The sequence below is a fragment of the Lissotriton vulgaris genome, chromosome 10 (assembly GCF_964263255.1).
Source record: "Lissotriton vulgaris chromosome 10, aLisVul1.2, whole genome shotgun sequence".
NCBI lineage: Eukaryota > Metazoa > Chordata > Amphibia > Caudata > Salamandridae > Lissotriton > Lissotriton vulgaris.
Genome location: NC_141698.1, coordinates 237,091,917 through 237,118,624, shown reverse-complemented (window position 1 = coordinate 237,118,624; position 26,708 = coordinate 237,091,917). Strand labels below are relative to the sequence as shown.

The 26,708-nt window shown below is 51.2% G+C and overlaps 1 protein-coding gene across 1 annotated transcript in view; it reads right to left on the bottom strand.

Moving 5' to 3' along the window:
• Positions 1–26,708, bottom strand: part of ABCF2 (ATP binding cassette subfamily F member 2) — a 216,381-nt gene that overhangs the window by 98,679 nt on the left and 90,994 nt on the right. Inside the window, exons 7-8 of the mRNA XM_086939750.1 lie at positions 23,636–23,738; positions 12,691–12,786 (exon numbers count right to left, since the gene is read on the bottom strand). Coding sequence (XP_086795876.1) covers positions 12,691–12,786; positions 23,636–23,738 — 199 coding nt within the window. The remainder of the gene's footprint in view (positions 1–12,690; positions 12,787–23,635; positions 23,739–26,708) is intronic.

Here is a 26,708-nt window from a genome sequence, read left to right as displayed (position 1 = left end):
CCATACCGTATCTTTGCCGATAACTTCCTATACAATTGCGCTAGAAAGTAAATGATTTCCCGTGGGGCGCCTATATTCAGTAAAGTTGTCCACAGAAGACCGTGGTCAACCAAATCGAAGGCACCGGAGAGGTCCGCGAAGCAAAGGAACAGTGAGCCTTGCTTAGCGCGTGTATATTTACCTATAATAAGGTCCAGGTTTATGCACTGTTCTATTGTGCCTAACCCCTTACGGAATCCAAACTGGGAGTCCGCAAGGACACCATTTTCTTCAACCCAGTCCTCCAGGCTAACACCCATCTCATGATTTTGAGGGAAGCAGTAAGGAGTGAGATGGGGCGATAGTTTTTTGCCTCTCCTCTCGCTCCTTTTTTATAGATAGGAATAATGATAGACTCCCCCCAAGCCTGTGGGGCCGAGGTTGTTGCTGCTGCATTAAACACCTTAGTCAGTAATGGGCTCCAAAGGGATACATCTGCTTTATAAAGATCCACAGGTACCCCCGTCTGGGCCCGGTGCCTTCCCCCCCTTACTACACCGAATGGCTACATCCACCTCGGTGACTGCTATATTAAGGGGTAGGGGGGTGTCACCCACCGCATCCTTATCACTCCCTACATCTAATCCCTCGGGGTTAAAAATGCTAGAAAAATGAGCCACCCACTGTTCCTCGATCACCTGGGCGGACAGTACCGGGAAATCATCCTCCTGAAGAAAAGGACTATTGACCGTGGACCAGAATAACTTGGTATCCCCAAGATCCACGGCCTTAGTCAGGTTGTCCCAGGCTTCTTCCTTTAGTTCCTGTTTTCTAGCCTTCAGGTGAGTTATATAGTTCCTCCTCAGGGCCTTGACTGCTTCCCTATCCCTGAGTTTACAATTAAGAGCAGCTTTTAATTTTTGTAGGGATTTGGTACATTCCTTATTGAACCACCCACAGGTGGCTCTAGTGCCCTTGGGTTTTGTGCCAGTTAAAATATTAGCAATATTTTTATTGATGGTATCAAAACTAGCTAATATGTCAGCACTACCTATATCAGGTTCAAAACAGCACTCTACCTCAACTAAACAGGCTGACACTATGGTACTTAATAAGCGTTCCTCATTGTGCCTACCCCATTTAATTCTAGGGCCGTTTGGTCTGTGCGGAATTACGTCGGACACTATACCGTGCGACGCCTTTATCTTGTCCCCCCACAAAGATAGGTACATTGTTAGGCAGTTGTGATCGCTAAGGGCTATGTCTACTATTTCGGGGGTGGTACACAGGGCAGTAATACTGGTGGAGACGATGAGGTAATCAATAACCGTCGCACAGTTCCTACCTATAAAGGTAGGTACTGGGTTACCCTCTTTATCTTTGCCAGGTAACAGAATACATAAATCCAATTTAAGCATGAGGGTGTTGAGAGAATCACCATAGGTCGAATGTAGGAAATGGGCCTGATCTTCCCCATCCTCCTCACCATAACCACACACCCGCGTGCTGGCAAAGGGACACATATGGATATTAAAGTCACCTCCCCACAGAATTTCAAAGGTCACTCTATTTTGACCACACAACTTCTCAACCTCCACCTCAAGTTCATCAACTAGAACAGTATTTAGATGGTTAAAAACATTGTTATAATGATTTATTACCAGGACATTTCTCCCATCCCTATGTTGCAACCATAGCAACTGCGAGTGCAGGCCAACAGTCAGATGGGTTTTCACTCGCACCGGCAGCCTGACAGCAGTATCACCAACCCTCCACTAGCTCTACCCATATTGGAGGCCTGGGCTGGACAGTTATAGGCAACGTAACCATCAAGGTGAACATCTTCAGTCACCCATGTCTCCTGGAGACATAGGATATCAAATTGGGTTAGAAATTCTAGCCACCCTAGACAGTCCACCTTGTTATTCCAACCGGCAATATTCCAACTCCCCATCTTATAACCTCCCACTGTTGGTCTTGCGGCCTCGTTGGACGGGGGGCCCATGTAGGAAGGGGATACGTCCCTGATCGGGAGGTCATCAGGTAACCGGGGGATAATACCACTCGTCGGACAGGGACAGGGGGGATACAAATTGCCGAACAGCATCAGTTCGGCTCAGTGTCCCAATTAGGGTCCCAACTAGGGGCAAAATTGTCCGGAAACGCGGGCAAAGGCGGTGGCGAAACGAATGGAACCCACTGCGGCGTCGGGATCAGAGCTGCGGGCAGCACTGGAGCCGGAGCGGCCAGCGGAGGTCCCTGCGGTGCGGGGCTGAGCCGGCGGCATGGGAGGGCCCTCAACTGGGACCTTGGGGCCCGAAGGCAAGCCTGCGAGAGCTTGAGGTCTGAAGAGGTGGTACATAGCTGCAAGGAAATCTTGCACCTGGGCAGGAGTCGCTGACGGACCCGGTTAGAACGGGTAGGCCGCTGGACTCACAGGCTTCAAAGGAGCCCCGGGGGTGGTACCCCCCAGTGCCCTAATCCGGACACAGGGGGGAGGGGGGGGGGGGGGGGGAGACGTCTGAGAGCGGAAATGCTTCTTCGACTTCTTAGGTCGCCTCTTAACCGATTCCGAGAGTTAAGACTCCGACCCCAAGGAGCAATGATGATGGCTCCGCGATCGGTACCTCGATCGACCCCTGGACCTCGAACGGGGCAGAGACGACTGCTGGGCCTCCAGCAGCTTTCGGTCCTGCTCCCGTAAGGCCTTCGGAGCCATATCCAGACAGTCGGAACATGACCGGGAGTCATGGTTGCTCTCCAGACAGTAGAGATAGGTGCCATTGGGGTCAGCCACCGACATCGTGCGGCGACAGGCCCTGCAGGATTTAAACCCTGGCATCGCTACATGGCACCAGGAGTCAAAGACTCAAAAGGAGACAAAAAGTCTCAAAAGGATAGTCAAAAAGTGACTAGGGAACGTGCTCTAACCAGATCTGTGCTTGCTGGCGCAGAAAAAGAAAGAACTGACGTCAGTGCGCATGGGTGGCACCCAAGTAATCTCTGTAACGTCATCTTAGCGCCAACGACGCCAGCGACAGACACGGAGCCGCACGATGCCAGCGACAGACACGGAGCCGCACGACGTCAGCGGCAGACGCGGAGCCGCACAACGCCAGCAACAGAAGCGCAGGGGTACTGCTGATGAAAACTTTCCGGATCCAGTCTGACGTCTGGGGATATTCTAAGGTAAGGAATCTATCACTAAAGTGTTTTTCAGATATATGGTGCACCCAGATGAGGGATTTTGGAAGGGTAGTATACTGCAGCAGGAATGGAGTTAAAAAAAAAAAAGTTCATGGAGCCTCTTCATTGAATAGCAGGAGGTAGTTCACACTCTAAGCCAATGCGATTAGGGGTTTTATCTGATAAGACAACCGTCATCAAATGCGCTCTACATCAGGAGGCAGACTTGACAGAAAGTACCACAGATACAGGGCAAAAGGTGTAATTTCAAAATTGTTTGTTGTTTTAGACAAGTTACTTCTATCCAATAAACTGTTTCAAAGCTCAAACTAAGATCTTGAGGGCAGAAAAGGAGAAAATAAATCACCTGATAATGCATTCATTTCTGAAACAAGCAAAGGGCATTTTTGAGTGGCCCAATTTTTGAGTTTTGCAAAGTAATACTATGGAAGAAAGAACAAGTTCTGCAAACATGAACAGGAAATCGACTTACACAACCAAGTTCATGTGAGTGGTGTGTAAGTTTCAAGGCAGCACCAACAGTACACCACCAGCGACACAAGGGAAAACGGGTGCAAAACAGCATCTGGAGACCAATAGGTTTCCATGGGGATCCATCACTATAAAAAAAGGCTGCAGGTTCCGGTTCAGAAGGCAGTCAGGGTGAAACAACAGACTGCTGCAAGGCTTGCGATGCTCTCGGATGTAGGAACACCTGGGGTTCTCTTCTCCATAGCCCGGAGGCAACAGATGCAAAGGTGTCTTTAGGTGTCTGGTTTCTCTTACCGGGAGTAGTCACAGTCTACGGAGCCAGCATGCAGAGGCTGCTGGTGACATCGGAGAGTCCACGAGTAGGAGAAACCACGATGGGCTAGGGCTCTGGAGGGCTGGGAAACTTTGTTGGCATCGGTGGTCCACTTCAACTCAGGCCAGAGGAGACGGGAGCAGTGGTGACTCAGATTATCGGGTTTTGGAGGTTCCAGGGGCCTCTGAGTCTTTTCTTTTGGAGCTTCTGCGGGACACAAGGGACAGTTCTGCTGTTCTTTGGGAGGTCATGGTCTTTCTTGAAGGAAGGCAGTCTTCCCAGGTATTCAGGGCACAGCGCAGGACCAGTTGTCCTTGGCGCAGGATCAACAGAACGGCAGACAGGACAGTAGGGATGGGGACACGTCAGATGCTCTCTTCGGTCTTCTGCGGCTCTTCATGTTCTTCTGCGTAGGTCATTCGGATCTGCTTCTCTGGTGCCAGGGACTTACCGAAATACTGAATTTAGGGATGTCAGGGGAATTTAGGGTAGTAGCCAATGGGCCACTGACACTTGGGGTCATTAAGATCCATATATGACCACTTCCTGTGGGAAGTGGCAAGAACACTGTCCCAGAATTCCCATGTATGCCATCACAAAGATGGCTACTTCTAAAAAATTGTATCCACCTCACAGTAGCCCACCTTAAGTTTAAGGGTGGTACAAGCCTGGAGGTGGCACACCTACATAACAAGCTAATCTTCCCGCCATTCCAAAGGCGGCACCTTCTTTGTCACCGGCCCAAGGAGGTTAATCAGTAGGTCATCCTGTGGGAGTTGGTGTTACGCCCTCAACCCAGACAGGCTTTTTTTCTGGGTGTCCTGACAGCAAAGGCTCTCACCTTAGGAGGTCAGAACAGTATTTTGGGTGGCAGGCTGGCTGAAACCAGTCAGCAAGCAAACCCGAGGCCTCTTAGGTTTTCAGGGGGCACCTCTGAGATGCCTTCTGGGTGCATGACACTGGGATCAGTGTGGAATTACCAACACAAGATGTTCGATACCAAACATCCCTATTTTCAGGTGAGACATCATGTAGCTTGGAAACTTGTTTTCACCAGTGTCCAGCACATACTTTTTTTTTAAAACTTTATTTTTGTCAGTTTATGAAAACAAGCAACAGTAACAACCCCCCTTTGGCATCCAGAACATCATATATGCACATCGACTGACTCATTAAGGCACGGTTTGCAGGCCGAGGGCCACACTGAGATACATAGTTACCTAAGATACATTGCTAATAAGCAGACAACAGATTCCATCCTGTAAGCTCTGGGCTAGGTTCTACTATTCACCCTACCGCCATCGTGGCGCCGGGTTCGTCCCAGCCATCCTCCTCAGTGCCCGAGCCCCTTGGTGAGAATAACTCTCCACTCGTTCCTTCGGAATCACTCTGGGATGCTTGGTCCGAGACCCCTATTGTGGCACACATCACACGCCAGGCCAACAGGTCCTCCTGCAGCTTCTCGTCCCTCCTACTGCTCTGCATATGTGTCTCCTCCGCAAGGGACCACTCTCGCACGTCATTCAGCCACCTAGGAATCTCCGGGGCCCTCTGGCCCATCCAAGTAATCGCCACCCTACGCCTAGCCAGCACTAGCATCAATTGCAGCAATTTATAAGCCAACTTTCGTTTCTTTGGTTTAGGTACCAATGCCAACAAGCAGTGTAAAGGCGTCAATGTGATGTGGATCCCTGTTGTGGCACCTATGTGCTCCACCACCCTCCCCCAAAAGGACTGGACCATCGGGCACCCCCAGGCCAGGTGTAGGAACCCCGCTACCCCCGCGCCGCATCTGGGACATACATCGCTCCTACCCGGGAAATAACGCTGCAACAAGATCGGAGAGAGATATGTGCGGTGCAGGAAATTGAAGGTTATCAACTTAAAGCACGCATTACACGAAACCTTCCTTATAAGGGCCACTATACGCGTGCGTTGACCCCGTTCTAGGGGGGCGCCCAAATCCGCCTCCCAGGCCGCCCACGCCGTTGGGACCGTCGGAGCAGAATCTCTACGCATGGCCGCATATAGCAGGGAAATAAGACAATTCCCCCTGCCACAAGTCAATATGATATTCAGGGTATGAGTCACTGAGGGAATCCCTGGATACTGCGTCCAGAGTGAGTGCACCATCTCCCGCAGTCCCTGGTAATGCAGGTACTGTCCTCTACCCAGAGCAAACATCTCCTCCGCCTGTTCAAATGTCAAAAAGGTGTCGGCCGGATACAAGTCTGCCAAGGTCTCACAGCCTCCCTCCCGCTAGGCTCGAAAGGACATCTGTTGTTCCATCAATACCACCGGACCCAGGATCCAAAGCGGCAAGTCCCTGTGGAAAGGCGCCGCCCGGAGCACCCTTTCAGGGAAGCGGTGCCAAACGTTCGCCTTAAGTCTCACGATGTAGGGCAGAGTCCCGCTCGCCCCCCTACCCTCAACAACGCCACCTGAAGCTCCTTCACCGTCACCCTGCCCGCCAATAGTTGCATCTCCCAGACATCTGAATCCGCAAACCATCTGGCGGCCGGTAGCAGCTGCGCAGCGTAATAGTACAGGTCAAAGCGCGGGGCCTCTAGGCCACCCTCATCAAAAGTTCTCACCACTGTGTGGAGGGCCACCCGACTGCGCCGGTTCGCCTAAAGTGAAGACGTAAGGAGCATGTTCAGTGTCCGAAAGACACTAGGAGGGAGGGGGCACAGCGTATTTTGCAATATATAAAGAGTCCGAGGCAGCATCACCATCTTAGCGACAGTAAGTCGGCCCATTAGGGATAGCGGGAGGGTGTTCCAAAAGATCACGGAGCGCTGTAGGGACTGAAGCACCCTATCAATATTACAGGCCAGGGATCTCGCCTCGGTAGGAGCCACTTGAATTCCTAAGTAACGAAAACTATCCGACTCTCAACTGAGTCCAAGCACCGGCAGTTCGTCTCTGGGCATCGAACCGAACCCTGACAGCGGATAAGTCAGAGACTTACTCCTGTTAAGTCGTAAGCCCGACGCATTCCCAAACCGATCCAGCTGACTGAGCAACAGGGGAAGCGCTACCCTCGGGCCCGCAGATAAAACAGAGCATCATCTGCATACAAGGAGACAATGTTACACGTGTCACCCACTTGTATGCCCCATTGCGGCATCTCCAGTCTGATCCGGACTGCCAAGGGCTCTATCGCTAGAGCAAAGAGGAGTGGTGAAAGGGGACACCCCTGTCGTGTACCCCGCCCAAACTGCCACTCCTCCGAACGCGCTGTTCCCAGTCGCACCCGGGCTGTGGGGGAGCTGTACAAGATACGGACCAAACGGCAAAAGTTCGGGCCCAGTCCCACCTTACGGAGAACCTCCTGTAAGTAAACCCAGTCGACGGTATCGATTGCCTTGGCTAGATCAACCGATACGAGCACCCTCTGGTCCTCCAATTCCTTAACCTCATGCATAATATGGTTCAAACGCCTCAGATTCATGACGGTGTTGCGCCCTGGTATAAAGCCGCATTGGTCCCGATGGACCAACTGTGCCATATGTGGGGCCAGCTGAGTGGCCAATAACTTAGTCAATATTTTTGCATCAGTATTGATCATGGTAATAGGGCGGTACCCGGATGGGTCGAGCTTGTCCCCCCCCCTGGTTTCAGGATCATGCAAATTTCTCCACTGGACATGCTCCGCGGGAGAGATCAAGCCTCGAAACCCTCGGCATACACCTGTACCAAAAGACGTGCCATCGTATCTCCGTACTCCTGGTAAAACTCCAGCGGGAAGCAGTCACTACCCAGCGCCTTTGGGCACGGCAGGCGGACAAGGCTGCCTTCACCTCCTCCGCCGTCAGGGCTGCATCGAGGTCCTTCTGTGCGTCTAAGGAGATAGAGGGGAGAGTCAGCCCCTCCAAATAGGGGGAATAAGAGGCCTCAGAGACGTCCGGGTCCGCAGTATATACCTGCTGGAGGTGTGCCCTAAGAACCTCAAGAATCGACCCTTCCGAGTGTACCACTGTCCCAAGGGCGTCCCGTAGAGCCGCTATGCATTCCGGGGATTGCGCTCTACGAAGGATCCAGGCCAGCAGACGCCCCGATTTGTCTCCTTCTCTATGCAGACTCTGCCTATATTGGCCAAGGGTGTACTTAGCCAGTCGATCTAAAATGTCATGAACCTTCTCCTGCGCTGCTCGTTCGTCCGTGCGCTGTAGGTCGTCAGGAGACCCCGCAGTCTGGACACGCTAAAGTCCCTCCTCGGCCATCCGCAAGTCCCTGAGAAGCTGTTGCCGGACCCCGTATGTCAATCCCATACACGCTCCCCTCACCATTGCCTTCAGAGCCTCCCATTTTGTAGCCAACGACAAATCTCCCACCTCCCAATTGAGGTCTACATAGTCTGTCAGGGCCTTCTCAACATGTGCCCTACCCACGGGGTCACGGAGGATATCTACAGGGAACCTCCAGGTACGGGGTCGGGAAATCGAATCTCCCCAGCGCACCAGACAAACTACCGGGGAGTGGTCGGACAGGAAGCGCGCCTGATGCGACACTTCCATAGTCATGTTGCTCTCAGCGTTGGCTACCAGTACTCTATCGAGGTGACTGTGCGTGTTGCGAGTGGGCGAAAAGCAGGTATAGACCTGCAACGTCGGATTGGCTAGCCGCCAAATATCGACAGCTCCTATATTCTCCATAACCTCATGAAGCCTCATTGTCATTCGGGGCTTCGTGCCTTCCCTTGGCGGAGACCTATCAAGAGCTGGATCCAGAACACAGTTAAAATCACCCAGCCAAAAAAGCGGCGCTCCCAGGTCATCAACCAGGACATCCTGCAGAGCCGGAAAAAAAACCTGGATCGTCCACATTTGGGGCATATGTATTCAGAAGGGTGACATCTTTACCATCCAACTTGGCTCAAATCAATAAATATCGACCCTGAAGGTCTGCCTCCACATATTGTACTGCGAAGGGGGTCCCCGGCGCCACCAAAATCAGTACCCCTCTCGCATACGAAGAACAAGAGGAGTGAAACACCTGGCCTTGCCACTTCTTACCCAGCTTCTGCGCCCCCTCCTCAGTAAGATGAGTCTCCTGAAGGCAGGTTATCGCAACACTATAGCTACGGAGACAAAACAGCACTCTGTATCGTTTCGTACAAGTACCCAGCCCTCTCACATTCCAGCTCACTAATTTGTAACCCATTGTCTTCTATATGGTCCGCGCCCCCCCATACGGCGTACTCTGTGTACCTCCAGTCACTTGCCCGATATGTCATACATTCGATGCCAACAACAGTCCCAAACAACAGCCCTCCTCCCACCCCAACCCCCCCCCACCCACGAGCACTATACTAGCAACAACCAAACCTCCCGACATGCCCTTTCCATGCTGGTGCCAGGATGTACACAGCTTCCCCATCAACCACCCTCACTACCCCCGCCTACAGCATGTTAAGAACAAGACAACCCCCCCCCCACTCGACTCCTCACCAGGCCGCCCAACAGGACCCAAAAGAGAACACCACTCCGACCCAACATTGAAGGAGTGCGACAATCGCCCAACCCCCTAAACCCCACCTGCCCCCCCCCGAGCAGCAACATCACATAGGATACCCTCCCCGACGACAATAGCCCCCTTACTGTTCACCAATGGTCAAGCATCAAGTCCAGAGTCCCACCTTGTACGTACCGCCAGGGCCTCTCCTCACGCAAGTCCCTCCAGCACCTACGCCTGTGCTCCAGCCGTCTCTGGAACCGTCGCACCGGTTGGGGTGACCACCTCCACAGTTCTCCAGGAGGGAGAGCATCCCCCCGAATCTCGAGCCATTCCCAAACCTCCGCGGGAGCTTCAAAGAAGTGTGCTCTCCCTTGGGAAATGACCTTGAGCTTCGCTGGGTAGAGCAGCATGTACTGCAGATGCATCTCCCTGAGCTTTTGTTTGACGGCCAAAAAAGACTTGCGCTGCTCCTGAACCCATTGTGTGTAGTCCGGAAAAATGGACACTCTTGCATTCTCAAAGGTAAGGTCCTTGGATTCCCTTGCCGCTCTTAGGATGCAGTCTCTGTGGCGGTAGTTTAGGATTTTGGCAATGAGGGCTCGCGGAGGGACTCCAGGCCGTGGGGGAGGGACCAACGCCCTATGGGCCCTTTCTATCACAAAGACGTCTGACAGTCCCGCAGGGCACAGTACCGTACGAATCCAGATCTCAAGGAAACGTTCCGGGTAGCCCGGCTCCGCTCGTTCCGGAATGCCCAGCACACGTATGTTACTGCGACGCGCTCTTCCCTCCGCGTCCTCAGCTCTCCGTTAGAGGGCCTTCGTCGTGGCAGTGAGCTGTGAGACGGTTTTCTTGAGGGAGGATACCTCCCCCTGTAGCTGTGCAATATTCCCCTCTGCATCCGCGACCTTGTCAGCCACTTTGCGCAGGTCAGTCCGCAGGAGGTTAACGTTGATGGACACCGTCTCAATCTGGCGCTCCAAGGCCGAGTGGGACCCCTGTATGGCCTTCGACAGTTCCGCCCTTGAGGGCTCCTCGGGCGCCAGATCTCCCTCCACCTGCCCTGACTGGCACGTGAGTCTCTGGGAGGGGAGCCTCTGCGTAGTGTATTGCATTATGGTGTTGGGCTGCGTAGCCTTAGGCGTTCTGTCCTTACACATCATGAGGTCCGACCAAGTACCGTCAAGACGGTCCCAACGCTCTCCCAGGGCCCCCGATCGGCAAACCTTTGAATGTCCCAGCCGCGCCAGCCTCCAGGCGCCTCAGCCCACAGTAGCCAAAACCAGGCCTCTCACCGTCCGAGAATGTCCCAGATCAAACGGCGGCCCGTGCCTCCCTGGAGCAGCCGTCCAGTAAGAGCCGGCCCACGGGCGCGGGTCGCGACACAAGCACTCTCCCACGCATCCAGACCAACCCGGAGGGCAACCGACGGATCGCGTCCCAATCTCCAGAGGGACACAGGGAGCTATCCGACCCAGTTTCCAGTGTTCGGCTCTCCCTGGGTCAGTCTGACCCCCACTGTACCTCGCCTCCAATCACAGTCCACAGGGGCATTCACTCCGGGCCCCCAGCCACTTGGGTGCACCCTCACAATGTCACCACTCCAGCCTTCACGGGAGAGCAGCGCTGCAGCAGGCCGTGGTATCGGCTCCGGTCCGGAAACAGGCCGCCTCTCCTCTCCCCTCAGCAACTGGGCCCTGTCGTACCGCCACCCTCTATCCCGCTTCCACCTCGGGGGAGGGGAGGCCCGGTGGCAGGGGCCCCCCGGTGTCACTCCGCAGGCAGTTCACCTATTCCCGGCCACAATCGTACGCGGCCCTGTCCGGACCGGACAGGCCGCCACCGCACCTCTGGGCCCGGCAACACTGCCGAGGAAGGGGGGATGGACCCCAGGCAAACAATAGGTCCCCACACCACTCCGGCGCTCCAAACACCTCGGAGGGCCCCGATGATAGCGGTCCCCCCTGCACCGGGTGGTCTACAGCACTCCGGACCAGGCCACAGCTCCCGGTCACCTCTCCCCGTCAAAGCGGCATTGCACAGGAGAGCCTGAGTGAATGTCCGTGCCCCTCAAGCCGCAGTCCGCTGCTTCTCTTTCCATGGGGTCCCCGATGGCAGCGGGACCCCCGACAGGCCCTCGATCGCGGCCACCACACCAGGCCCAAGCCCCGGCCTCAATTAGCTGATGCCCATTCGCGAGGCGGGCAGGCCACTTCCTCCACTACGGGGCACCACAAAGTTGCGGGTACAAGTTCACGGGCCCCCAGCAGGCACAGACACCACTCCAGAGCCCCAGGTACAGCTGAGGGGCCCCGATGACAGCGGGTCCCCCATGGTGAAGAAGGTCCGGTTCCCGGGTCTAGGCTGCCGTCCCCGGCCTCTAGTGGTCACAGGTCCGGTGCAGGCAGGCCAGGCGAAGGGCTCCTCGGATCCGGCCGCCAGCCGTCTCTAAACGGGGCAGGGGAGAGCCCAGCGCAGTCCTGACTCGTGGGCACCTCGCTAACACGCCGGCGGGCAGTCAAAGGATCAGTAAATCAGGATTTAAGTGGCGGCCAAGAGGGAGCCAAAGGAGCTCACATCCCGTTGACCATGCTGCTTTGCCACGCCCCCAGCACATACTTTAAAATAGCTTCCCTGGTCACTTCCAATGGCAGTAATTAAACTTACCAGCACATGGGCATATCTGCGCTTGCAGGTTTGCCTTCAAATGTAGTACCAAGCACCCTGCCGTAGGGCTGTCAGGCCTGCTGTAAGGGTTATTTACAAGTGTCCCACTCAGTGGTAGTGGACATGGCACAAAGGGATGTGTGCCATATTGTGTTTTCAATTTTGTCTACACCAGGAAACAGTCTGCAAAGGCAATTGTGAACGTGCTAGGGGTGGCACAATTTATGCTGCAGCTCAGTGTCCTCTTTAGTATCTCAGGCCTTAAGAACCAGGGTACCCTTTACTAGGACTTCGAGGATGCTAAAGGTTTTGCCAATTGGGAAACAATTGTACAGTTTTGGGAAAGTGCTCTGGCACTGGGGACCTAGTTACCAGGAACCCAGTGCACTTTCAATCAAAATCACATTTACCAGGCAAAAGTGGGGGTTAACATGTCAAAAGGGGCACCTTCCTACAGAAAGGAATCTCAGTAGATACTATTTACTAAGATTTTATTACCTTTATCAGCTTTGCTCTAGAAAACAGTTATTGTATCTGTAGACCTTACAACAGTCTTATCTAGGTCAATCTACATTTTCTCTGCCTCCACTTACCTTCATGTGTGAGATTTGGTCCTGTTCCCAATTGAAACGTTTCATTTGATTCTCCTCCAACTCCAATCGAGTCTTCACATACTGATCGTAATTTCCCTGTATGACAGATAACAAAAGCCCATGAGCTCAACTGTAAAATAACAGTCAGTACAAATGTGTAGGTCATCCAGATAAACTTGAGATACTCCTTTAGTCTTAATAAGGACACAGGGTCATTGATCCAATGGTTATATGTAAAAAGAAATAAATGTTACAAGAGGAAAAAAAAACTCAGAGATACTGATGGTCAGCTTCAGGGGGAAGTTGTAGTTTAAAAAGGCAATGCTGCAGATTCTGGAGCTTTAATTTCTTTTCCCCAACCCAGAAATGAGAGCCAAGGCTGTAGCTGAATTTCACATGCCTGACAATCCTCCTTTCCAAACATGGGAATACTTTTATGGACTGCCTAGCCCAGTCCTAAAATCTAAGACAATTTTTTTTTTCCTGCAGAAGCAATTGGTAAACTACACTTTCGTGACACCATGTCACTGCGTTTGTGAAGTCTATATTCTCATTCTATGGTCACCATCTTGTGGAAACCTTTTCACAATGGTCTAGTGTTTTTTTGTGAGTTAATGTGCCACCCCCCAACAGTATTTAATGGCACCACTTGCGTGACTGCACATCAGTAGCACCAAAGGCAAGTTAGTCTATGCCCCGGTAGAGTCAAGTGCCCATTATGCTGCCCCAACCATTGGTTTAATGATCCATCTATCACCTTCCACTCTTATTTATTTTATTTTAAAGGTTTTATATAGCGCTGGCTAGACCCGGAGGTATCAGAGCGCTTTACATGAGCATCAGATCATAGTTACAGGTTACATCGTTACAAAGGTTACACAGTTATTAGAGCACGGCAACATAGTTACTTGTAAGGTCGAAATGAATAATAAGCACAAATACGTAAGGGGAAAGGCAGGCAGGGGGAAGATTCATGGGAGGGGGAAGGAGCTGGGGAAGAAGACAGGTAATGAAGGTGGGAAAGAGAAGGGGAGGGTGAAGGACACTGCATGGATAGAGGAGGGTAAGGGCGATGGGGACACAATCAAATAGACGAGTCAAAGCAAAGTCCAGTAAGCTGTGATCCCAGGGGAAGTGGTATCACTTCCCTATCCCAGTTGCGGGAGGCTCCCTTTACGCAGTGGACTCTCTCAGAGGGGTCTCGGAGACTCCAAGGCCTACATACTGGATCCTTCCCCAAAAAGGGGAGGGGGGAGTGCTTTGCCAGGCGTGCCATACCATACCTCAGCTGTGAGTGGCTCCCTTGGCGCAGTGGACTCTCAGCGGGTTTGCTGAGACTCCAGAGTATAAATATTGGATCTTCCCCAAAAGGGGAGAAGGAGTGCTTAGTCAAAGAACGCAAAGGACAGGGGGCTAGGCAGACTAGCAAGCAAGATGAGAGATTCAGGGGAGAGGGGAGAGGGGATAGGACCTAGGAGCAAGGGAGGTAGACAAAGAGAGAAAGAGTACTAAATGCGAACAAATTTAATTGAGTTATTATATAGCGCTGGCTAGACCCAAAGGAATCAGAGCGCGTTACAGGAGGAACAATAATGTTGCAATTTACATCAGTTAAAAGTTACATAAGTATCAAGAAAAGCATTTAAAGAACATAGGGGACAAGGTGAATGGAGCAAGGAAGGGTAAGGGAATGGGGTAAAGGGGTAGGAGGAAGAAAGGACGTAGAGACAAGGGGAAAATCTGCCCAAGGTCCGGCTGGGTAGGTGACGGCGGGGGTGGAGTCCACAACCCATCTCCTCTTTAGCTATATGGTAGCTCGATCGGACATCAGCCAAATCGCTAGGTCTCCACAGTTTGGGGAAGGTGTTCTGCAGGTTCCAAGTCCTGATGTGTAGGCGGGTTAGGGGATGGGTTCAAGGTCTGGTCAATGTCCAATTGTTGACCCAGGGAAGTAAAACAACATGTAGGGGGCCACTATGGAAGCCATCTTGGGGTCAGGCCGGGGACTGTACTGTACACTGGTAGCTATCCTAAGGTCAGGCATCTGGCAGTTAAAGTCAATATCCAGGACAGCGGCCGCCAGAGAATAACAAATCCAGCGTGCACACCATCACACGCACAAACATGCACAAGCACACACATATGTGAGCAAACTCATGCGCACTGACGCACACACACAAGCACATAGACAGAAAACATCCAGGAACAAAAGCACACAAAATCCCATGCTCTAATGCAAAAACACCCAAATACATGCACAGACATGCACAAGCACACACAAATGTGCTCACACTCACACGCACACATACAGAAACTATCAAAAACACAGGCACACATACAATCACATGCTCCAGAACAAAAATACCCAAGGACATACACACAAATACATGCACACACACAATCACAGACATGCACAAGCACACACAAATGTGTGCACACTCTCATATGCGCACTGACGCACACACACGCACATAGACAGAAAACATCCAGGAACACAAGCACACATAAAATCCCATGCTCTAATGCAAAAACACTCTCATATATGCACACGCAAATATCGTCACATGCACAAGCACACACAATCACATGCTCCAGAACAAAAATACCCAAGGACATACGCACACAGAGGGCGCATACATCCACACGCACACATACAATCCCATGTTCTAATACAAAGACACTCAAATACATGCACACACCATCACACGCATAGACATAAGCACACATACAGAAACATCTGCTCGCACAAACAAGAATCACATGCTCTGATACAAAAACACCCAAATACATGTCCACATCATCACACGCAGACATGCACACACAAATGTGAGCATAGTCTTTCATTCACGCACAGGCGCACACACACACACACACACGCCACCTCATATACGCACAGACGCACACACAAAAGCACTCCCATGACATTTCTCCAGGACTGCTGCATCATTAAAGGCAAACAATGACAGGTTTGGACAGACTAATGAAAGAAGGCTAGTTGTACACGCAGGAATCGGTCGAGGCCAACAAGATGGTGGTCTCACAGTAAGAGTCACAGCAACCTCTGCATCAAATAACGGCACCAGATCAACAGAAAATGCAAGCCAAAGAACAGCTCCAAAGTGGAATTGCAAACTAGAACCTCAATCTGCACCCGAACTTCCAATCTGCCGGGATTCTGAAAGTGAGGCGCCTGGTACACCACTTGGTGTGGTTAAGGGTAGTGAGAGTGTGTGGGGAATTAAAAAGGGCTTGCATGCAAAACCAATTTAGCGTGCCTACCCTAGAGAATGCCTACCAAGAGGCTAAAGCAATAATATGTTTTACACAGGACTACTGCATTGACAATGACCATGTGTGTGGATGGGGAGGTGAGAGCGAAGTGGTGGAGAGAGATTCTGGAGAAATAGAAAAAGGCAAAGTCAGCTGATGGGATGGATGGCTGCTTTGCATCAGCTAGGAGGTTAGGGATCAAGAGTTGATTTTCAGGGCCAGATGACAAAGGGAGGTAGTCAAGCTGTGGAAGTTTGTGACACTGGTGGCGTTGAGCACAGATATGTAGGCGCTTACAGTCATCAAGGTGTTCACTATTCCAAGTGTTTCTCTATCTTAAGAGGAGTGATCTAATGTGTGCCTTCCGTTTGCAGACAGCAAATAGTTCCCTGGGTCAGGTACAGGGTGGTTCTAGTGGGCATTATGCAAGGGAAAAAATAGGAGTTGAACACTGATGGTGGAGTTTTGTCCCAGCTGACCAAATTCAAATTATATGCATAACTAGATTTCTCCAGATTTGGTCACGGTTTGCGTGGCAGGAAATACGCGCGTGCTACCCATGCTAGTCTTAGAATAGTTTGTATATATATATTAATAAATCTAGTAATCAACATATTTTAACACTGAGTACATGGCGTACAGTGGTAAATGAAGCATGGTAAACTGCATGCGAGTGTGTGTGGGCAAGATGATCCATAGACATGTGCTCATAGAATTTTAGGTACTTTAAAGTGAGTCTATTAAAACACAAAGTGCAAGGAATATGCTACTTACCAGTATGCATCTGTTCTTGGCATGTAGGGCTGCTGACATTCATATCTGTGCATAGATCGCCGCCTAGTGTTGGGTCCGGATGATTGCACATTGTTGTCCTGGAAGAGTCTTCGAAGTATCACGAGATAGGTGGCTCCTCCCCTGGACTACAGTGCGCATGGGCATCCTCTCCATCCTCAGATTGTTTTTCGCCATTGTGGCAGAGATGGAGTGTAATACAGTGAGTGATGACCATGCCTGAGAATGATTCTGAGTGCTACAGCTGCGACAGGCACCGGGGAGGAGGGCGGGCGATATGAATGTCAGCAGCCCTACATGCCAAGAACAGATGCATACTGGTAAGTAGCATATTCCGTTCGAGGCATGTGGGCTGCTGAATTCATATCTGTGCATAGAATAAATAGCAGTTTCCTCCTTAGCGGTGGTTGCCCGTGCCAGCTGCAGCAGTCTGAAACGGAGTTCTGAGAACAGCCTGTCCTACAGCAGCCTGCTGTTTGGAGTGTACATCTACGCAGTAGTGTTTGGTAAATGTATGTATGGTGGTCCATGTGGCTGCTCTACATACATCTTCTAGAGGAATGTTACCTAGGAAAGCCATGGATGCCCCTAACTTGCGTGTGGAATGCGCTCTTGGGGGAACTGTTAATGTGAGTTTAGCCTTCCGATAACAGATTTGTATGCACTTAACAATCCATCTGGCTATACCCGATTTGGAAATGGGGTTGCCTTTGTGCTGTGGAGAGAAGGCAACAAACAGTTGCTTAGTTTTCCTGAAATCTTTTGTCCTGTCTATGTAATACAGGAGAGCTCTTTTAACTTCCAGTGTGTGCAGTGCTCGGTCTGCTCCTGAATCTGGATTTGGGAAGAAAACGGGCAGTTCTATGGTTTGATTAATGTGGAACTGCGACACCACCTTAGGCATAAATTTAGGGTTGGTACGCAGCACTACCCTATTAGCATGAATCTGTATGAAAGGATCTTGAATAGTTAGGGCTTGAAGCTCACTAAATCTTCTTAGCGATGTGATTGCTACTAGAAAGGCCACTTTCCATGTTAGAAACTGTATTTCACAAGAGTGAAGAGGTTCAAAAGATGGTCCCATTAGTCTGGTGAGAACTATGTTAAGGTTCCAGACAGGTGAAGGTGGGTGTCTGGGAGGAATCCCTCTTTTGAGTCCCTCCATAAATGCTTTAATGGCTGGCACCCTGAAAAGGGAAAGGTGCTGTCTGTTTTGAAGATAAGCTGCCATTGCAGCTAAATGTATCCTGATGGAACTATATGCCAGATTGCATCTGTATAGATGTAACAAATAACAATGTTTTGCGTTGATGTATCTAGCGGATTTATGTCATTATTGGAACAATTAATGACAAATCGCTTCCATTTTGCCGCATAGCACGCCCTGGTCGTAGGTCTTCTTGCCTCCTTGATGATGTTCACACAGTCAGGGGGCAGGTTGAGGTAGCCAAACTATGACCTCAGGAGCCATAATGCAAGGCTCAACTGTTGCGGATCTGGGTGCTGAATGTCTCCACGGCTCTGAGTGAGGAGACTTGGTGTGAGTCGCAGTCTTTGGTGAGGCACCACTGAGTTCTAGGAACGTGGTGTACCACGCCTGCCTTGCCCATGTTGGAGCAACTAGGATGAGTGTCATGGAGTGCTGCCGCAGTTTGCGTGCCACTAGCGGTATGAGCGGTGCTGGGGGAAAAGCGTACGCAAAATCTGCCTGACCAGTTCATCCAGATCGCATTGCCCTGAGACTGCGGGTGTGGGAACCTGGCGGCGAAGGTTTGGCATTTTGCGTTTTCTTTTGTGATGAATAGGTCTATCTCTGGATGACTACGGTTGGAGCATTGAGAGATGCATCTCCCACTCGTGCATCTGATGGCTGCCCTTGCTGAGCAGGTCCGTTATCTGGTTGTCCTTGCCTGGGAGATGTTCCGTCATGAGGAACATGTTTCTTCGAATGGCCCACTTCCACATGCTCTGGGCTAGATGTGACAATTGTGGAGAGTGTGTGCCTCCCTGCTTCTGGATGTAATACATGGCAGTCATGTTGTCCGTCCGGATCAGCACGACTTTGTTGCACAAATGCAATTTGAACGCCTTCATCGCCATGAAGATTGCCATCAGCTCCAACAGGTTGATGTGCATCTTTTGCTGCTGCGTTGGCCATAGACCCTGCACTGTATAATGGAGGACATGCGCTCCCCAGCCCTGGAGAGATGCGTCCGTTGTTAGCACTATCTGTGGTACAGGCTCTTGGAACGGTCGTCCCCTGCAAAGGTTTTGTGTGTTCCACCAATGCAGAGAGTTGTATGCACGACCGGTCACCAACACTAGGTCTTTGAGATGTCCCTGAGCCTGGTTCCACTGTCGTGCCAAGCACTCCTGAAGCGGACGCATGTGTAGTCTCGCGTGAGGGACTATGAAGATGCAGGAGGCCATCATACCTATCAGCTGCATAAATACTTGCGCTGGGAGTGAGTGCGGGGGCCTGAATTTTTGAATCAGCAATCGCATGCTGTTGACTCTGGCAGAGTTCGGCTGCGCTGTTGCTGTCAGAGTGTTCATTGGCGCTCCTAGGTACTGCTGCACAGGTGCGGGTTGAAGATGAGATTTTGGGTTATTTAGTGAAAATCCTAGACTGTGTAGGAGGTGAATCGTGCGAGACATGTGGTTGGCACATTGCTGGGCTGACTTTGCTTGGACAAGCCAGTCGTCCAGATAAGGATAGACATGGATGGGTTGTCTCCGAAGGTGCGCAGCCACTGTCGCCAAGCACTTGGTAAACACTCTGGGGGCTGTAGTGACCCCGAAAGGCAGGACCTTGAACTGGTAATGCTGGTTGTTTATTGTGAACCTGAGATATTTCCTGTGTCCTGGGTGAATGGGAATGTGGAAATATGCGTCCTTTAAGTCTAGGGTTGCTAGGAAGTCCCCCTGACTGAGCAATGGTAGAACTTGCTGCAAAGTTAGCATGTGAAAATGTTCTGACAAGATGTACTGGTTCAGGGGTCTGAGGTCTAGAATGGGCCGGAGAGACCCGTCCTTCTTTGGGATTAGGAAGTACAGTGAGTACACCCCTGTACCCTGTTGTAAAGGCACAAGTTCTATGGCCCCTTTTTGCAGCATGCAGAGGACTTCTTGATGCAATAAGTGCATGTGCTCTGCGGACATAGGACGGTGCCTTGGGGGTATGTTGGGTGGAGTGGAGGTTAGTTCTAGACAATAGCCGGATTGGATAAGTTGTCTTACCCACCTGTCTGTGGTAATGCCTTCCCAGACTGGCAGGAACATCCCCGTAAGATAGGTCGGTACTTCCACACTCTTCCACCTTGTTTTCTGTTGCTGTACTTGGTCAGAAGCGATTTGAGACCTGTCGGTGAGTTGGCGCTATATAAAAACCAGATACAAATACAAATACTGCTGAAGTCTTCCCCCGACCGGTGTTATATGGTCTGGGGGCAGTGACAAGACGTCACTGTTTATTGGTGGCGGAGGATCTGGCATTATTATTTCCTCGTCCTCTGCCTTTGGTGTTGTTCGCACGATATCCACCCCTATTGTTTTTGTTATAGGTGGTAGTGTGTGTTCCCTTTGTTGTATTGGGCTTGCTGTGATGCTTGACCTCTAAAGGCTCCCCTGTTACTGGAGCGACGAAAGGAACCGCCCCTGAACTGTTGTGACTGCAGAGCTCCCATGGATTTTGCTGTCTGGGTCTATCTTAATTTTTTCTAGGGTCGTGTCTACATCAGGACCAAATAGAAAGTCAGGGTTAACCGGCTGATTAAGTAAAGTTGTTTGGATCTCTGGCTTAAAACCAGAGATGCGTAGCCAGGCATGCCTTCTAAGCATCACACTTGTGTTGATGGCCCTAGCTGCTGTGTCTGCTGCATCCAGCGCACATTTAATGGATGCATTTGAAATCAGCTTCCCCTCTTGTATCAGCATTTCTGCTCCCTCCTTATAAGCTTCAGGCAGGTGTTGTAATAGCTGCTCTAACGTGTCGTAATGAGCCCTATCATATCTGGCTAATAGGGCCTGTGTATTTGAGATCCTCCAAATATTTGCCACTTGAGCCACTACTCGTTTGCCAGAAGCTTCCAAGATTTTGGGTTCTTTGTCCGGAGGAGGCGCATCACCACTTGTCTGAGAGTTCGCTCTCTTACGAGCATTAGCCACCACTAGGGAGTCCAAAGGGAGCTGGCCCTTGATGTACGTAGGGTGTACAGGCGCAGGCCGGTATTTCCGTTCAATCCTTGGGTTTACAACCCTTGCCCTTGTGGTCTCTTTAAAAAGGTCACCAGCGTGTTTAAGGACACCCTTTAGCATAGACAATGTTTTTACTGATCTTTCTGAAGTTGAGAAAGTATCAAACAAAAAGTCGTCCTCCACTGGGTCAGCGTGCATTTCCACGTCATGGTTATTGGCTGCCCTTTCAATTAATGCGTTAAACGCAGCAGTATCTTCAGTAGGCGAGGTTTTGACGGTATAGGACTGAGTGTCAGGCATGGTGTGTGGCTCAACAGGGTCAGTACAGGGTTGAGGTTCCTCTTGATCTGTGTCAATAGGATAATTAAATTCCTCCTCATTGTAACCCTTCCCCCGCATCCTCACTGCTACATATGGGAGAATAGGCCTACTGTTGTCCATAGGAGTCTACAGGTCCAAAAAGAACAGGTGAGGTGGCAGAGTCCCTTTTCTTTTTGAGTGGGATCTTGTATGGCTCCAAAGGATTATCTGGAATGATCTTTCTTTTGTAAATAGTGAGTCTGCCAGAATCAGAGTCGATGAATAGTTTTGACTGATTGTCATAGGAGGGCACTTGGAACACCACGTCCTCCTCAATGGGCTGATTTCTTGATACTACTGACACCTTTTTGGCTGTGTCGGTGTTCTTTTGTGGCTCGAACGCTTTGGGCCGAGCGGTCGGGGGCAGTCCATACTTGATCAGTGGCGTAAGCACTGGAGACGAACCGACCTTCTTCGAGGGCGGCGTTGTCTTCGACCCGACCGACTTAGTCTGATCACTAGTGTGGTTGCGTCGAATCAAGCTCCCGGTGCGCAGCAGGCACGCTCTTCTTCTTTGACGTGACATGCTCTTTCGGGTCGATTTTGCTCTTCGACTCAAAGGCTTTGCCCACTATTGGCTTGGAGGCTGGAAGCTTCGGATCGACAGTCTTCTTAGCCTTGAGTCCTTTGCCAGCGTCGCCATCTTTGGATGTCGGCGTCGACGGCATCAGCGCGACGTGCTTGACCGTAGATACAGGCTTTGGCGCCCCGATCTTTGGGCCGACGCCCCCTTGTGACCCTGAAGGGTCGATGACACTTTTGGTTCTGATTGGAGCCGAGGACTCCGAAGCAGTCGATCCGAGGACTGTCTTCATCAGTTTCGGTTTCAATTTAGCATCTGTTGGTTTCGGTTTCGATTTCACCGCCGATTGTGGTTGATCAACCGATGGCTCCTTTGAAATATTCTTAGCCGGGCCTTGATGCGGGGCTATAGAATGTGGATTAAGATCTTGGCTAAGGCCTTCCGGCGATGCCTCGACCTGAGCCTTAGAAAGTACAGTGTCAGTATCGGGCCCCGCGACTGCGGTTGGGCCTTGCTCATCGCTCGAGTTGTCATAGACGGCTCAGATGGCCTCTGCGTCGTCTCCTACCTCGACGACGTCTTCCTCATGGACGTAGTCTTCTTGTTCGTCGTAATCTTAGATAGAGTCGTGCTACGACGCAGGATCCGACTGTTTTTCAGGATACTCTTCATCGACGCCCTCGTCGTCATCAGCCTCGAAGATGTTCTCCGGGTCAGGCGCCGTCTTCTGCGCAGACTGTTTTGCGGCGCGTCGAAGCCGAAGTGTCTTCTTCGACCTGAACCTAGAACAGGCCATGCAGCTGGCCTCGTCGTGGTCCGGGGATAGGCATTTTTTGCACACTGGGTGCACATCAATGTGAGGGTATTTGGAGTTGCAAACGGGGCATCTTTTGAACAGGCTCCGTTCCATCGTCGATCGTTGATGGGGCCTCTGGTGTCGAAAAAAGGCAAACTGCCTTCGACGTCCTGTTCGAAGCACTGGATCAAGAACGTGGCACCGAACGAAAGACAATACCGACGCCCCGAAGGCCTTTTGGCCTTGAAAAAGTGTTTTATATCGATTCTGAACTTGAGTCAAGAAAGTACATCCGAACCCAATGGCGGAAAAAAACTATGAGGATGGAGAGGATGCCCATACGCACTGTAGTCCAGGGGAGGAGCCACCTATCTCGTGATACTTCGAAGACTCTTCCAGGACAACAATGTGCAATCATCCGGACCCAACACTAGGCGGCGATCTATGCACAGATATGAATTCAGCAGCCCACATGCCTCGAACCAAAGGTTTACAAGCCTACAGGGCCAGTCGAACACATCTATGGTTTTCCCAGAGATATAACTGACAGTACAAACGGTTACAGACCGGTCAAAAAAAACTCTTGTTTTATAAAGGCCACAACAGATCTACGGTAAACCTCAGGGCAGCCTGGATACACATTCAAGTTCTAAACTCTACCAGAAGGGGCAAAAAGCATTTGCTTCATGATTTCAGAAGCAAACATGCAGAAATCAAAAAGTGAGTTAGCTGTAGTGTATTTTACCACATTCTAAGCTGATTCACTTGTGTAGCCGATATCACCAATTTGAATTGTACTAAGGTCGTCATGATCAGGAACCCGATTACATACAGGGATTAATGACCCATAGCTAAATGTCCTTTTCCAAGATGCTACCGCTAATCTTCCCAACCAGCACCCCTCCATCGGCTGTTACCATCCCCTATCCCAAAATATCACTCCTCCACCTGTACCCTGCTCATATTTTGGATCCAACTGACTCCCCATGCATGCCTTACATACTCACAGTGTAGTATTTCAGCTTGCGGTTGTGCATGTGAATGATGTTTGTGCAAACTCCATTCAAGAAGTCCTGGGAGTGGGAGATGAGGACCAGGATACGCTTGAACCTAAGAGGAAACAGTACATTATGCAAAGAAACGTCACCAACCTAAATAACAAGCATTTACAATGCAATAGGTCTCGCAGCATTACAGTTTGATTTATTGGCATTGTGTATGACAATGCCAATAGCTATAACATTTGCAAATTTGACACCTATAGCATTTGTAATGCAATATGAGTTGTATTTACATGACTTAGATGTATTGATATTAGAAATAACAATGGCTTTTCATTTTTTTAATACTTAAATAAAAGGTATTGTAATTGAGTTGGTGGAAGAGTGATGTGGTGGTGTCCCCGAGTGATGTGGTGGTGTCCCCGAGTGATGTGGTGGTGTCCCCGAGTGATGTGGGACACGTGATGTGGTGGTGTCCCCGAGTGATGTGGTGGTGTCCCCGAGTGATGTGGTGGTGTCCCCGAGTGATGTGGTGGTGTCCCCGAGTGATGTGGTGGTGTCCCCGAGTGATGTGGTGGTGTCCCCGAGTGATGTGGTGGTGTCCCCGAGTGATGTGGTGGTGTCCCAAAGTGATGTGGTGGTGTCCCGAGTGATGTGGTGGTGTCCCGAGTGATGTGGTGGTGTCCCGAGTGATGTGGTGGTGTCCCGAGTGATGTGGTGGTGTCCCGAGTGATGTGGTGGTGTCCCGAGTGATGTGGTGGTGTCCCGAGTGATGTGGTGGTGCCCCGAGTGATGTGGTGGTGCCCCGAGTGATGTGGTGGTGCCCCGAGTGATGTGGTGGTGCCCCGAGTGATGTGGTGGTGCCCCGAGTGATGTGGTGGTGTCCCGAGTGATGTGGTGGTGTCCCCAAATGATGCCCCCGAGTGGTGTGGTGGTGTCCCCGAGTGGTGTGGTGGTGTCCCCGAGCGAAGTGGCGGTGTCCCCGAGCGAAGTGGCGGTGTCCCCGAGCGAAGTGGCGGTGTCCACGAGCGAAGTGGCGGTGTCCACGAGCGAAGTGGCGGTGTCCCCAGAGTGATGTGGCGGTGTCCCCAGAGTGATGTGGCGGTGTCCCCAGAGTGATGTGGCGGTGTCCCCAGAGTGATGTGGCGGTGCCCCCAGAGTGATGTGGCGGTGCCCCCAGAGTGATGTGGCGGTGCCCCCAGAGTGATGTGGTGGTGCCCCCAGAGTGATGTGGTGGTGCCCCCAGAGTGATGTGGTGGTGCCCCCAGAGTGATGTGGTGGTGCCCCCAGAGTGATGTGGTGGTGCCCCCAGAGTGATGTGGCGGTGCCCTTGAGTGATGTGGCGGTGCCCTTGAGTGATGTGGCGGTGCCCTTGAGTGATGTGGCGGTGCCCTTGAGTGATGTGGCGGTGCCCTTGAGTGATGTGGCGGTGCCCTTGAGTGATGTGGCGGTGCCCTTGAGTGATGTGGCGGTGCCCCTGAGTGATGTGGCGGTGCCCCTGAGTGATGTGGTGCATGGCAGTGGTGGTGTCCGTGTCAGTTCTGTATGTTTGGACTGCAGCACTGACTTCAGCACAGTGACCACATCTGATAAGGTTTGCATTATGGACCCTACAGAAAACAGATTCATTGTGGAGACAGTACACATACAGCACGTCGAAGCAAGTCCAACATCCGTTTACTTCTGAAGGAGTATACCATCCTTAGGGATGTGTTTACACGTTTGCATCTTCTATAATTTGAGCTAGAGACAAGCTCTCAGAGGAAGCCACTTGGCGAACTGTTTCAGCACTTCAAATAGCCCCCCACATGTGAAATTAAACCTGCCAAGCGCCAGGAGGCCATTCAAAACATACACACTGAAAGAAAAGATAGGATGGGTGTGCAACCACACCAGATGACGCCTAACTCCTAGAGTTGGGTGACACAGTACGAGTCTGTGGGGGATGAGGACTAACATTTGAATGTAATCTTCTCCAAAGGAAGGGCAGACAAAAACTTTAAATTGAGACGTGGAAGCAACAACGCAAGTTAACCAAGGCACAGCTGCTCCAGTGCACATGCCTTCCTTTCTGTTGGCCACATTACCAGTTCTAGTACCAGGATGACTGAACAGGCTCCGCCCATGTACCACCCTCTGATGAAACGAATCAAGTGAAGATAAAAATAACAGACACATGCCACCCTCACCTCTACTGCCTGTGCAGAGACACATGATACTGGTATGGGTTCTAACCAACCCCTTTTGTTTCAGCTCCTCAAGTTCGCAGAGAGCCTAATTTGGCGTAAATTATGCATGGACCCGTACATCATGCTTTTACCCAGCGAAATCTCCTTTTTGGTTGCCATTTATACCCTCTTTGACGTGCATGATGTATGGTCGGGTCTCCTCCAACATCCTCATATTGCTTGCTGTACAATGGCTGCTATCTGAGCACCTCCAGGGGGCAGGACAGACCCAGCATCCGTTACATCCACCACCGGCCAGACTGACATCCATCACACCATAAAATGTCCAGCGTGAGGGGGGCACGCGCACCGGTTGTCACCGTATGAGGGCGCACATCAGTGGCAGCGAGGGCTATCACAGTCTCGTTACCCGTCCACTGCCTGGGGGTGGCAGAGAAAAACACAAACCAGTCCCAGTAAATCAAGTGCTCTATCATTCGCCACTCTTCACTCCCCTCCTAACACAGCAACCAATGTTAAGATAAGCCTCGTTCTGATCGTCACGAGCGACAGCAAAACAACTTCCACTCTTGCACTGTGGCTTCTATGACAGGTCTGGTGGCTTAGGGCTCTGTGTCTGACCTTGTGGTTGCAGGTTCAAATCCCGGCGGGTCCACTCATCCTTCTGAGTCGATAAACTGAGCACCATTGAGTTTGGTATCAATAAACATCTGTTATTCAACCCCCAGGATGCTGCTCTGACTGAGACCTCTTCTCACTGCCTGCAGTGCGCTACTTTAACCCCTCCCCCCCCACCCCCCGGCGCCTGCGGTTGCTACTTCTCAGGTCTGCTACAAGCACGAACTAAAGACGCTGCATAATCTACTGATATCTACATTGAAGCACAGTGC